The 12112-nt window shown below is 48.2% G+C and overlaps 2 protein-coding genes across 2 annotated transcripts in view; one reads left to right on the top strand and one right to left on the bottom strand.

The window, feature by feature from the left end:
- The first annotated feature begins 1067 nt into the window (after positions 1-1067).
- KLHDC2 (kelch domain containing 2) lies at positions 1068-10325 on the top strand. The gene is made up of 13 exons (XM_009866375.1): positions 1068-1243; positions 2087-2166; positions 3140-3257; positions 4641-4756; positions 6163-6244; positions 6333-6416; positions 8054-8134; positions 8215-8273; positions 8603-8712; positions 9162-9234; positions 9377-9464; positions 9680-9732; positions 9989-10325. Exons 1-13 carry the CDS (start codon positions 1088-1090, stop codon positions 10110-10112), a joined length of 1224 nt encoding a protein of 407 aa, XP_009864677.1. The 5' UTR covers positions 1068-1087; the 3' UTR covers positions 10113-10325.
- Positions 10326-11755: 1430 nt separating this feature from the next.
- The window catches only part of NEMF (nuclear export mediator factor), a 21101-nt gene continuing 20744 nt past the window's right edge, over positions 11756-12112 (bottom strand). Inside the window, exon 32 of the mRNA XM_009866374.1 lies at positions 11756-11833. Within this exon, the coding sequence (XP_009864676.1) occupies positions 11756-11833 (78 nt within the window). The remainder of the gene's footprint in view (positions 11834-12112) is intronic.

The raw sequence follows: 12112 nt of genomic DNA, 5'->3' as shown, positions 1-12112 counted from the left end.
GAGTTCGACACACTCCTTATGGCTCCTTCCGCTTCTCCGGCTTTGCCGGGCTGGGCAGACCCATCGCCTGGGCTGTCCGACCTCTTCCACATCTGAAAAAACCCTTCGTGTGGTGGTTTCCAAGAAAGCCAAAAGCAGACGAGGACTCGGGAGCGACTCTCAGGTGAAAGCTGACTTTGGCTTTTCAGGGTCCCGCCAAACCCAGGGTGACTGACAGGGCTGACGTCAGAGTCTCCTCCTGGCTCGATTCCTCCCACAGGTGGGCTTTCAGGTACCGGTGACCCTGGCGGCAGCGTGGTCCTGGAGCTCATCGTGTAGCAAAGCCCTGGCGTGGAGGCAGCCCTTCACAGAGCCACGGAAGGGTTTGGGTTGGAAGGGACAATCAAGGCCATCTCATGCCAATCCCCCTGCCATGAGCAGGGACACCTCCCACCAGAGCAGTTTGCTCAAAGCCTCATCCAGCCCGGCCTTGGACACTCCCTGAACGCTCCACAGCTTCTCTTCTCTCTTGGCCCTGAGCTGCGCGGTGCTCAGGAGCCAGAGCCAGGGTGCATACAGCTGTTGTCTTTCCAGGACACTGTGTTCTGGCCTTCTGCATGCTGGCGTGATTTGGAGCAGGAGGCTTTGTTTTATGTGTTGTATTTTTGGTTGTTTTTTTTTTTTTTTCGACATAGGTAAAATGTCCTGCATTTACCAGCTACAGGAAGGTTTGTGTGTGTGAGACATGGCTGAGGCAGCCCTAAGAGACTTTGACTGAAAAGCTGCAGGAGTTTTCACTTTGGGGAAAACCTTATTATAGGCAAAGCTTTCAAATGCCTTCCGTTGTGTGTCGTGGGGTTTTTTTGTCGTCAATTAATGTATTTACAGATAAGATAGAGACCTTGGTGTCCCTTGCCAATTTGAGCCCTTATAAATTACTCGCAAGTAAGCAATCCCCATCTGAAACTTTCTTGACCGATAGGATAACTTTTTCAACTGAAGCATCGTTGCAAAATGAACAGCAGCGTGTAGTTTCTCTTTTTATTTCCTTCTGGTGGTTTTCAAAGCCTCGCTCTCTGTCGTTCTGTGCATGTAGCCCTGTATTGAAATGGCTGATGATAACGAAGACCTCCAGGCTGACGAAGATCTCCTGGCTCCAGCCGAGGACAGCTTCGAGCAGCTGGAGAATGACAGCCCCGCGGAGCGCAGCGGGCACGTGGCCGTCACTGACGGACGCTGCATGTATGTTTGGGGAGGCTACAAGGTACGCCGTGCTCCTCGTTAAGTAAGCCTTCTGCCACCCATAGCGCTGGTAATTATGACCCATTAGTTTGGGAGTGACTGTAAAATTAGCCCTCCCCCGGAAAGGAAAAGCTCCAGTCAATAAATTAATAGTGTGACATTTAAGAGTTTTGAAATACCGAAGCGCGCCGTGAGCATTGAGTGCAGATTTTGGCGGACAGGTAACTTCTGTGGGGTGCAGTCCATCAACTCGCGCGTCTGGTGGAAGAGGGAGAAGCGCCGCCTGATTTGAAAAGCGCATCATGCGGAAAGGTGCTTTTGTTTACAGCATTATCAGCACAACTCGATATTCCCTGTTAATGATGCCAGGTTGGTCGTTTCTCGCACCGGGGTGTGCATGTGCTGCAGGCACAAACAAGTCATCTCACAGTTTTGACAGGAACGAAGATGAGTTGTCAAGGAACTGGGTAAATAAATTGGTAGCTCAAGACAAAGCTCTGCTGTGTTGTGGTGTCGTGCACGGCGTGGGGGAATTAAAAAGGACGTTTTGGCTCTTTGGCCCCAGTTGTCCTGCTTGGGCTACGGATAGGAGGCCTAAGTTCCATTTACCCCCATCCTTGGCTCTGCTGGGAGCTTGTGTGGTTCCCAGCAGAGGCTAAAACAGGCTGACGTCTGCTCACCACGGGCTGTCCTGCCGGTGAGAGGTGCAGGCGTGCGGCAGGGACTGCTCCTGCTGCTTTCTGGTCTGCAGTTAGATCTCCGAGGGGGTGTAAACCTTTGCCCCAGTCTGTAATTCCGTACATCCCGCGTCCTCCTAATGGTGCTTTTCTTCCTTTTTTTTTTTTTTTTTAAACCTGTTCTGCAGAATGCTCAAGTGAGGGGATTTTATGACTTCTATCTGCCTAGAGATGAAATATGGATCTACAACATGGAGACTGGAAGATGGTAATTATTAAGTAATAATTATATGAATTGAGGGGGGAGATAAATTCTTAAATGAGTGTAGAGAGCATGCCGAGTGTCTGTGAACAGAGAATTCCCTGATCTCTTTTTTCCCACCTCTCAAGCTGTTACGTAAATGTGTAAAATATTTCCAAATTTTTTTAATATTTTTTTTTTTCTGTGAGAACAACAAATATGTTTTCACAGCTTGAAGTAGGAGAGGCATCTGGGACAGGAGTACGTGATCAACAGTGTGAAGCGTTTTGGGATGCCTGGCGCAGGATATAGCACCAGGAAATTGTGTTTGGGCCACTTTTGATTACAGTGGTACATCGGTGAGGAAGCCTGTCTTGAGTGTTTCTGTTGTGCTGCTGAGGAGTTGGTTTTTAAATGTTGATGCAGCCAGAGAAACTCCTGGGTCGTCCCAGATCGCTGGGAGCCTGGAAGTTGTGTGAAACCCACATGCCTGAGAGGGTGAGGAAAGGGAACCGAGCGCTGCGAAGCCAAGTCCTCTGGGCCCTTTGCAGCACTTCCCGTCCTCGTTGGGATCCAGGAGAGCCTTGGACACGGGCTTAAAGCTCATCCTTGCAGTTACAGTAGTTTACAAATACTAAACGCAGTTTACAAATATTAAAAACCTAGTAGCGAAATAAAAAGCTTGAGTTTGCACAGGTGCATCCTCTCTGCCTGAGGATTTTGACTGGGAAAGGCGTACCAAACTCCCGAACCGGGCCAACGGGATTCCACCCCCACAAAACATGTATTAATTAAATCACCTTTTCCCCATCCCCCTCCGTCATACCAGGTCACCGTCATAAATTGTTAGATCTGCAAGGGTGTGAAGAACTCCTAACCGCGTGGTCCATGGTGACCTGCTGGAATTAAAAACACAGCGGTAGTGTTGGAAAATTCCACTTTGGCTAAAGTCGTCACTGGTCATTTATATCAGATAAAATATTTTAAACCATTCCTCCAGGAAGAAGAGTAAAACTGAGGGAGATGTTCCACCTTCCATGTCTGGAAGTTGTGCTGTGTGTGTAGACAGAGTGGTGTACCTCTTCGGGGGACATCACGCGCGTGGCAATACAAACAAGGTCAGTAATTTCAAGATAAACCTCTTCTCACCAATGAATTCCTCCTCGTTAGCTTCTGTTCCCATTTTTTATGAACTAGAGGTGGCCTTTCCAGTTAAGTAAAATCCATCCAAGGCAAGAAACCTGTCATCTTGCCAAATCACAGAAGCGTTTTCTCGTGAATGGCTGGACAGGTTGGATCTTGTTCCAGAGCTTGAATATCGGTAACACGGTGCAGAACTGTCGGTAACACGGTGCAGAACGTGTACCCAGCCACCGTGTCCGCCGGAGCTTCTGCAGTGTCCGATTTTCACCTGCTGGCTGGCTCTCTAGTCCTTGGAAAGCAGATCACCAGCTTTCCCACCCTGTCAACGGCTTCCCCAGATGTGAACTAATAGAAACCACGTTGGTTTTGTGCTTTGATTAACAAGATAACGGTGCTTACTGCTTGGATTTTTTTTTTTTAATTTTCTTTGATTTCTTCCATGAGGGTGATCAGCTGACTGACTTTAACCAGCTCAGCGTATTAATTTCTCTGCAGCGGGTCAGATAACGTGACATTTGTAAAACCGTCAGAGCCTTCAGCTCTGCCTCATTTCACGTGACAGGTGCACACCAGTAGCTTTACGCAACCGAAGGAGCGCCCCAACCTGCTCTTTGTGTTCTCGTTGCAGTTATTCCTGTGCAGTTCACCCTTATAAATCATATTTGTGTTGGCGCTTTCGAGTTTCCTTCTTTTGAAAGAGGAGGATTTCCAGGCTTTGGCTGAAATAATATCAGGAGGTGATTTATTAACCTTAGATGTTCTTCTGTGGAATCTCTGATAAGATCTTCTGATGTTCTGGGAGCGTGGTTTAAATTAAATAGATTTTTTGGCCTCGCTCTTCAATATAAACTGAAAGTAGCTCGGTGTGATGCTTGCAGAGAGGCTGAAAGCAACTACATTTATGAAGTGTGACCTGTTTCCTTCCTGCTGTGGTATTCTTACATTTCAGTTAGTTTGTAAATGTCTGTCGGCTATTTCTCTCCATGTAAAATGATGAAACACGCAGAGAAAGGACGCTACCGTAAAAAAACTACTCTTTTAACCTTTTTTTTTTTTTTTTTTAATTGTAAGACAATTGCAGCTTTGGCCACACCTTTGTTGTATCCCATGTCAGCTTTTGGATGGTAAATCTCAATGTCTGTAGTCACTTTTTTAAAACAAATCTGCAGAAAAATAAGGATCTTTGGAGCCATAAATTATTCCAAATGTTGTCAGCACTCTGTGCAGCTAGAAAAAGAATTTTCATTTATTTCTATACCTGTACATGTTAATTAGAAGTTAACATTTTAACATCAGTAAGACTTAAGCTTTAAGCTAACTGTGTGGGTAAAAGAAAAATATCTTTTTATTTTCTGCAGTTCTACATGTTAAATTCCAGATCCACGGACAAAGTGCTGCAGTGGGTCAGAGTAGAGTGTCAGGGGGTGCCCCCTTCATCGAAGGACAAACTCGGCGTTTGGGTTTACAAAAACAAGTAAGGCTCCGTCGACAAAGCCGGCACAGCTGCGCTTGCAGGCAAATTGTCCGCGGTGCGTTCTCGGTGCGTCGCTTCAAAACCAACACCGTCGGGGTCTCTAGTGTCGATGTCGTTCCTCTTGGTAATTGCATCAGGAATTACTCTTTGCAGAATAATCCCGTGAAGGACTCGCGGTGTCGTGCAAAATGCTGTCTTTTGGTGACATTTTGTATTTTTTTGATAGCTGAAGAGCACTTTAGCCTCAAAGCTGCACGTGGTTACTTTCAGCGACTTGCCTCAAATGCGAAGTGTTTTGTGCTCGTCACACGAAACGAGGCGTGTGTGAGCTGGTGTTATCTGATTTGATCTCTTGGGATAGTTTCCCAGAGATGCCATGAGGCCTTTTGGCACTGCAAACCTTGGAAAAGACGAGAGAGACAAGGAGAAGGTCTCACGTTGCTGTCGCCTTGTGCCCTCCCCAGTTCGGTCAGTGCCGTGAGAAGGGGGCCCTGTGCTGAGAATGTTCCGGCCTTCTGCCGCCGGAGGATGGGCTGAGGAAAGACCCTGGTTTAGACCCGTAATTTTCTGCTGCCCTGAGTTTGCTGTACCCCAGCTGCTCAGGAGGTTGACGGTGGAAACAAATTACCTCAGCAAGGGGCTTTTTGGGTCTGAGAGCATCTATTCAGGGCTGGTTTCTCACCGAGTTCCTCTGTCTCTGCTGCCAAGGCAGAAGAAATCAGGGTTGCCGCGTGTCCTTGTGTTTGAGCCGTGTTTTGTGATCTTGGTGTGCAGCGCTACAGGTGCTTACGCTGCTTTGTCCGTGAGCGGGGGAGGAAGCTGATTGTTCCAATATTTGCGGGGTGATTTGCTGCAGCGACTCCTGAAAGACAGAACAATTGCCCATCGTGCTGGTTTTCAGATCCATGATGGGGGAACATTATTGTAGTGATACTCGATGTGGTCAGCTGAGATATAAATCTGTGTGAGACCAGAGCTGCGAGTGTTTAGTTTAGGGGGTGTCACACAGAGGAGAACATCCCCAAAACTAAAAACTTCACTGGCAGAAGCTCTGCTGCCTGTAACATCCCTCAATGTCCTCCTGCCCTGCCGGGCACGCGTCCCCGCAGTGACCAGCAGTAGCAGGGCTGGGAGCTTCACATGTTTGGAACCAGAGCAAAGCTCGGAAGCCTGAGGCTTGGGAAAGAGCTACAGAGGGATTTCATGTGGGTGGTTGGGTCGATGAGGCAAGAAACGGGGCCCCACACCTGGGAAACTTGCGCTGTAGATTTATTGGAAACAACGAAGCCAAAGGAGCTTCCCAGGTTTTCCAGTTTTCGGTTTGAGCACAGCCTTTGTGGAACTTTAATTTGTAGCACCAGGCACAGTGGCATTTCTGATCGATCCTGATGCACGTTTTGTTTCAGGCTAATATTTTTTGGAGGCTATGGTTATTTTCCTGAAGGGAAACAACTGGGAACTTTTGAATTCGATGAAACCTCTTTTTGGGTAAGTAAACTTTGAGGTAATTTCTGTTTAAACATCCCTATTTGACTAGTGCTTATTAAAACGTGTCGCTGATGTAATATTTTTAAAGAATTCAGGTCTTCCTAGAGGGTGGAACGACCACGTGCACGTCCTGGACACTGAAACTTTTACTTGGAGCCAGCCTATAACTACGGTAATTATTACTCTTATGTCAGTTCTGTTAAGTTACATCTCTTAAGGAATGTGTGTGTTGTGCACCTCATCTCTTCTAGCACCCTGTGAAAACAAGCCTGACTCTGCTAGGCCTGGGTTCGCTGCTTTCATTTCTGTCACGTCAGGAGAGGATGCTGATAAAACGGCCTCGGTGCGTTGTGACGCGGGGGCAGCGGTGCCTCTGGGCCGCAGATGTTCTGTGTGCTCGGTTAACTCGTGGTGTGAAGCTCTCTTAACCTCTTGTATCTCACAGAATGGCCCAGGTTGGGAAATACCTTTAAAATCGAGTCCAACCATTAGTGAAACACTGACAAGTCCTCGACTAAACCATGTCCCTGAGCACGTCTGCCCAACTCTTAAATCCCTCCAGGGACGGGGACTCCGCCCCTGCCCTGGGCAACCCCTTCCAATGCCTGACAACCCTCTCAGTGAAGAAATCCTTCCTCATATCTTATCTGCACTTCCTCTGGTGCAACTTGAGGCCATTTCCTCTTGTCCTGTCACTTATTACTTGGAAGAAGAGACTGACGCCATCTCCCTACAGCCTCCTGTCAGGGGGATGCAGAGAGCGATGAGGTCTCCCCTGAGCCTGCTCTTCTCCAGGCTGAACAGCCCCAGGCCCCTCAGCCGCTCCTCAGATCATGGCAGGGGGGATCCCACCTCTAGTCTCTATCTCCCTGGCGTTATTTTAGAAGATGGTGTTAACTCCTTGCAAACCAAGAAGCCCGGAAATTTACCCAAAATACATTTTTCTACTTCCCTGCTCCCCCCTGCAGCCTTGTTTCATTTCTCAACATGAAAGTATAGAGTCTTGTGCTTGAAATTCTTGCCGTGCTTTATCTTAAGGCGATAATAAATGCTCTGAGGCTGAGGGCTCTGCGTCCAGGGCTCACTTTGCCTCTTGCGCTTCCCACGCAAGCCACCTTCATTCCCTGCGCCTTGCTCTCTTGCCAGCGAGGTGGGACTCTTCGTTTCTCTCCCATATGTGGACTCGGCAACGCCTCGTTAGCTCGTGTTCGTGGTCTTACCCTACAACATGCTCATAGGGGAAGGAGTGTTGGGGATTCAAAACACCATTGGTAGAAAAAACGCCCCGCTGCCTATCCCGTAGCATTCTTGAGACCATTTAAACTGAATTTAGCCATTTGTTCACCTAGTTCCTCCCTCCAGAAGCAGAAAACTTGGTTTTTCTTTTGGTCTCTGTTCATCTTTCTTGCCTGCTGATGTGCTTTCTCCCACGCTCCAGCAGCACTGTGCTCACGGGGAGCGCAGGAAAATGAAACGGGCGGTTTCCCCGTGAGGGTTTGGTACATTTGGCTTGGGTGCTAGATTGTGATCGAAACAAAACAAAACACTCTTGTAATTACAAACAGACACCCTTCGAAGTGTCCCCGGAGCACTCAGGAACGGGCAACTGGAGCCATACTGCTACAGAATTGGAGGAGATGAAATTTCAAATAAATCCTTATTTAGGTGACCAGAGAATTGCCTTGTCTTACGGCTCACAGGTCTCAGATATTTCGGAACTCAAGAAAAATACTGTTTGAACAATTGGTTGTATCATGGTCTCATTTAGAGGCTGAGGTCGTCGTCTTCTCTCATGTTTTCTTTCCACAGGGTAAAACTCCGTCGCCACGAGCAGCTCACGCCTGCGCTACTATTGGCAACCGAGGTTACGTGTTTGGAGGCCGATACAGGGTAAGCGCCGGTGCAGTTTTTCACGACGCGTTCCCGAAACCTGAGCAGAATATTTCAACCACGGTCTGTTTTCATTTTAGGAATCCCGAATGAATGATCTTTACTATCTGAATTTGGATACGTGGGAGTGGAATGAAATGTAGGTACTACAGCTTGAGCTCTTTTGTTTGTAAAGCAATAGGAAAATTCCATTTTTATTCACTGTAATCATTCTAGTGAACTTGGGAAACTCAAGTAAGTAAACAAACTTGGGTGGGATGGATCCTCCGGATCAGTTGCTGACTCTTGCTGTCAGAATCTTGATTCTTTTATGGCATCCGAAGAAAGGGAATGTGCTGTTGGGTCACGAGCTATGCACAGTAGGAAGCCGCGTCCTCCAAATACCTCCAAAATCATCAGGGCCGAAAAGAGCAGCGCTATTTTATCGTGGCACGGGGTGTAATTTGTGGCGCTTTTCTTCAAACGCAGAATCACACAAGGCGTTTGCCCCGTTGGCCGATCCTGGCATTCTTTAACACCGATTTCCTCCGATCACCTCTTTCTCTTTGGAGGATTCACCACTGACAAGCAGCCGTTAAGTAAGTCACTCCGAAAGGATTCTGTGTTTTCTTTATGCCTTATCTTTGCATTCTGGAGCAGTTGCGCATGAAAGCTTGAATTGTTGCCTTAAATTCTTGCTTAAATTCCTCCCGTGCCATCGCAATCCAGCTCTTTACGGCCAGCAGCTGATTTCACAGGGCAGCAGGCACTGACTCTGCTGAGATGCTTTTATTTCTAGAAATGAATCTGCTCTAAAGAAACGTACCTGATGCAAATGGCAATTGGGAAGAGCTTCACAGCTCCATTTCCCTTCTGACTTTGCTCCCGTAAACCATTCTTGGATACCGGTTTTCAAACAGGCAGCCCTCAGAGGTTCTTCCTAAAACACTTGGTTTATTTAAGAACAGACGTGGACACCGGAGAACGTGTTTATTGCAGCAAACATGGAAGAATGAACCGAACGCTGTTTGTATTTGGTTTTTTTTAGGTGATGCTTGGATTTATTGTATCAGCAAGAACGAGTGGATCCAGTTTGAGCACAACTATTCTGAAAAACCGAGGTATGAGAGACACTTCCCTTATTAAAACTTACTAAAAAAAATAGAAGTGCGAGCAGATCGTTACAGCCATCCTCCAGAAGCGACTCCGTCGCTTCTGGAGGATGGCTGTGACGATCTGCTCGCTTGAACTCTCGTTTTCTAGGTTGTGGCACACGGCTTGCGCAAGCGAAGAGGGAGAGGTGATCGTCTTCGGAGGCTGTGCCAACAACTTGCTCGCCCATTCGAAAGCCGTGAGTTTTATTTCAAGCTCGTAACGTTTCGTGCCCATAACGTTCCCCATTGTAGGATTTGATGAGCGATTCTGAGTTTTGTGATTTCAGCATTGAGCCCAGCCTACTCCTCACCATCAGCCGCCCCAAACCGTTTCCCTTCCCCAGCCATGGCTCCTGTAATAGCATGAGCCCACGTAACCCAACTGCTTCTCTCTCTCTTTTCCCACCCCCAGGCTCACAGTAATGAAATACTTGTGTTTTCTCTACAACCAAGATCTCTCGTAAGGTAAGAAAGCAAGACTTTGCTGTTAAAAGTGTCGTATCTCCATGTAACACAGGGAGTGCCGGGTAACCACCAGACACTTTTATGTTCCTAAAATCTATGAAAAGATTTCTTCCTCTCAAGAACAGCAGCCAGTTATGAGGGGACAGAGCAAGATTCCTCTCAGAAACACCCCTTGGGCACTGAGGGTGGGAACGAGCTCTCATAAATGAGCTGAAGGAGCTTCCCTAACAGCAGCCGTGTCTCCCCTCTCGCCCAGGCTGTGCCTCGAAGCTGTCATCTGCTTTAAGGAGATGCTGGCCAGTTCCTGGAATTGCCTCCCCAAGCACTTGCTGCACAGCGTCAACCAGCGCTTCGGAAGCAACAACACCTCGGGCTCCTGAGCCCTCCGTGGCCAGGGCCGAACGAGCTGTGCAGGGCTGAGCAGTTCAGAGAAGATGTAATATTTTACCGAGCGTGGCAAACGTTAAACTTGTATAGGTTAAGTATCCACGTCATTGTAGGTAGCTGCTTCTCGCCTTTTAAGTTGCATGTGAATGGCCTAGAAAGAACCTATTTTTGTGTAAAGATGTTTGCAATAAATGTATTTAACGCAAGTGGAGATGTAGCCTGTGCTTAAGCTAAAAGTAGTTCTGGGTTTGTCCACCTTGAAGCATGTGTGAGGGCCGGCCCTGAGCGAGAAGCTGGGGCGGCTGTGGGTGGAATTATTTGTTACAGAGTCCCTGGTCAAGGACCTGAGGACACCAGTGGGTGTGCGGGAATTGCTGAGCCACGATTCTGACAGGAGCGTCGCTTTACTTTAGCCTGAAGATTGCTGTGACGAGGGAGCCAGTCCCTGGTGTAGTCCACAGCGGTAGAAAACCGTCTACTTAATGTTTGGAGGTTTGGGTTTTTTGCCACAAATGCTTTAAGGTCAGAGAAACAGGATTTGGGAATTGTTTTGTCATCACTGGTAAACTGTTGTAAACCTTCCCATGTTAAAGCACCACTACTCTCTGCTAGGTTGTAGGTTGTTGTTTTGAGGTGTTTATTTTTGGGTTGTTGGGGTTTTTTTGGAACTCTATGTTGTGCAACTTCAATCGTGAACCTTAGGTAGCAGATATTCTGCCCTGAGTGTTGTGACGGAAAGGCTGTGTCAGTGCCCCGTGGAGCTCGCCTGCAGCTGGAACAGCTGGAAGGACTTCAGCTAGGTGGAGGTGCACTAGCAGCAGCAAGTGACACGGGGTGGGAGGACAAGGAACAGGCCGTGCTGCTGTGGGGAAGGGGTGAAATCATGTTTAATCTGTCCTCAAAAAGAAAATAAATTAAAAGTTTTGACTTCTAGACCAAACTAATCCCTGTTTTGTAATGCCTGTGCTGGTTTCTCGTGTAAGCTTTAGCTGGGGTTGGGTAAGTGCTCGGGGTTGTGCCAACAGAGCACCAGGGGCTCATTCTGACCCCCCCCCAACCCTTCACTGCCCGTTTCACCTCCCCTGAGGTCATAACCGGGCAGCACAGCGGGGCTGGGACGCTGAGAGTGGGGCCAGAGCTGGGGGTGGCACCTTCCAGCTCTCAGCAGCCGGGGGCAGGTTTTGGGAAAAACGAAATCCGACCTTTTCTCAAATGAAGCATTTAGCGCTGAAACTGTCCTAGCAGGAACGCCAGTCCCCTTCAGAGGAAAGCGGGAGGCAGCAGGAAGAACCCAAACGTCACGAGAGTTTTGCTGCAGCGAATTCAGACACGCCTTTGCCCGGCAGCGCGGGGAGCGCGCACTCGGCTCCAACGTTAAGAGAACAAACCGCGTGAGAGCGCGTCACTGACCACATGCTGGCAATTTACTCGCGTGTTTTTACACTATTTGTTCTCAAGTTTAGTTAGTCCAGTTCAGCCACGCTGCAGGAACTGGTCCTTGCCTGGCTGCCACCATGGAAGCTCGATTCAGTCACGTGGACCCGCAGTCCCGGTCGGTCTGTCCCAGCCGCAGGCACTGGCTCTGGACTCCGCAGTGGCGGCGGTTTTTTTGGGGGTGAGAAACCCAAGTGCGGAATCACTTCTTTTTCCTGTTCAGGAGATGAGGTGCTGACACTTTGACTTTCCCAGGAATATTTCTTGATAAGTCGGTATCCTGCAAAACGTTAAAGATGAGAAATTGAACACAGTAGAAAAGCACCGACAAAATATCTTCCTCAACTCCCTGCTGGCACTTCCACGTCTGCTGGCAGGAGCCAACGTGCCCATTTCTGATGGATTTCTCCCAGAAAAATAAGGAGCGAGGGGACTGTGGCGCCAACATGTGACCAAGCCACAGACGAAGAGCCTGGCAAGGAATCAGCCCTCTCCCCGGTGGCGACAGCACACTTGGGTTTGGAATTTACCCCCAAAACAGCACTAGTGGGAATTTTAC

This window comes from Apaloderma vittatum, unplaced genomic scaffold (genome assembly GCF_000703405.1).
Source record: "Apaloderma vittatum isolate BGI_N311 unplaced genomic scaffold, ASM70340v1 scaffold26883, whole genome shotgun sequence".
Classification (NCBI taxonomy): domain Eukaryota; kingdom Metazoa; phylum Chordata; class Aves; order Trogoniformes; family Trogonidae; genus Apaloderma; species Apaloderma vittatum.
This window is presented reverse-complemented; position numbering and strand designations above follow the sequence as displayed.

Coding starts and splice junctions, on each gene's coding strand:
- KLHDC2 (XM_009866375.1), top strand. CDS start 1,088: ATGGCTGATGATAACGAAGACCTCCAGGCTGACGAAGATCTCCTGGCT. Junction 3,258..4,640: donor CGCGTGGCAATACAAACAAG/GTCAGTAATTTC, acceptor TATTTTCTGCAG/TTCTACATGTTAAATTCCAG. Junction 6,417..8,053: donor GGAGCCAGCCTATAACTACG/GTAATTATTACT, acceptor TTCTTTCCACAG/GGTAAAACTCCGTCGCCACG.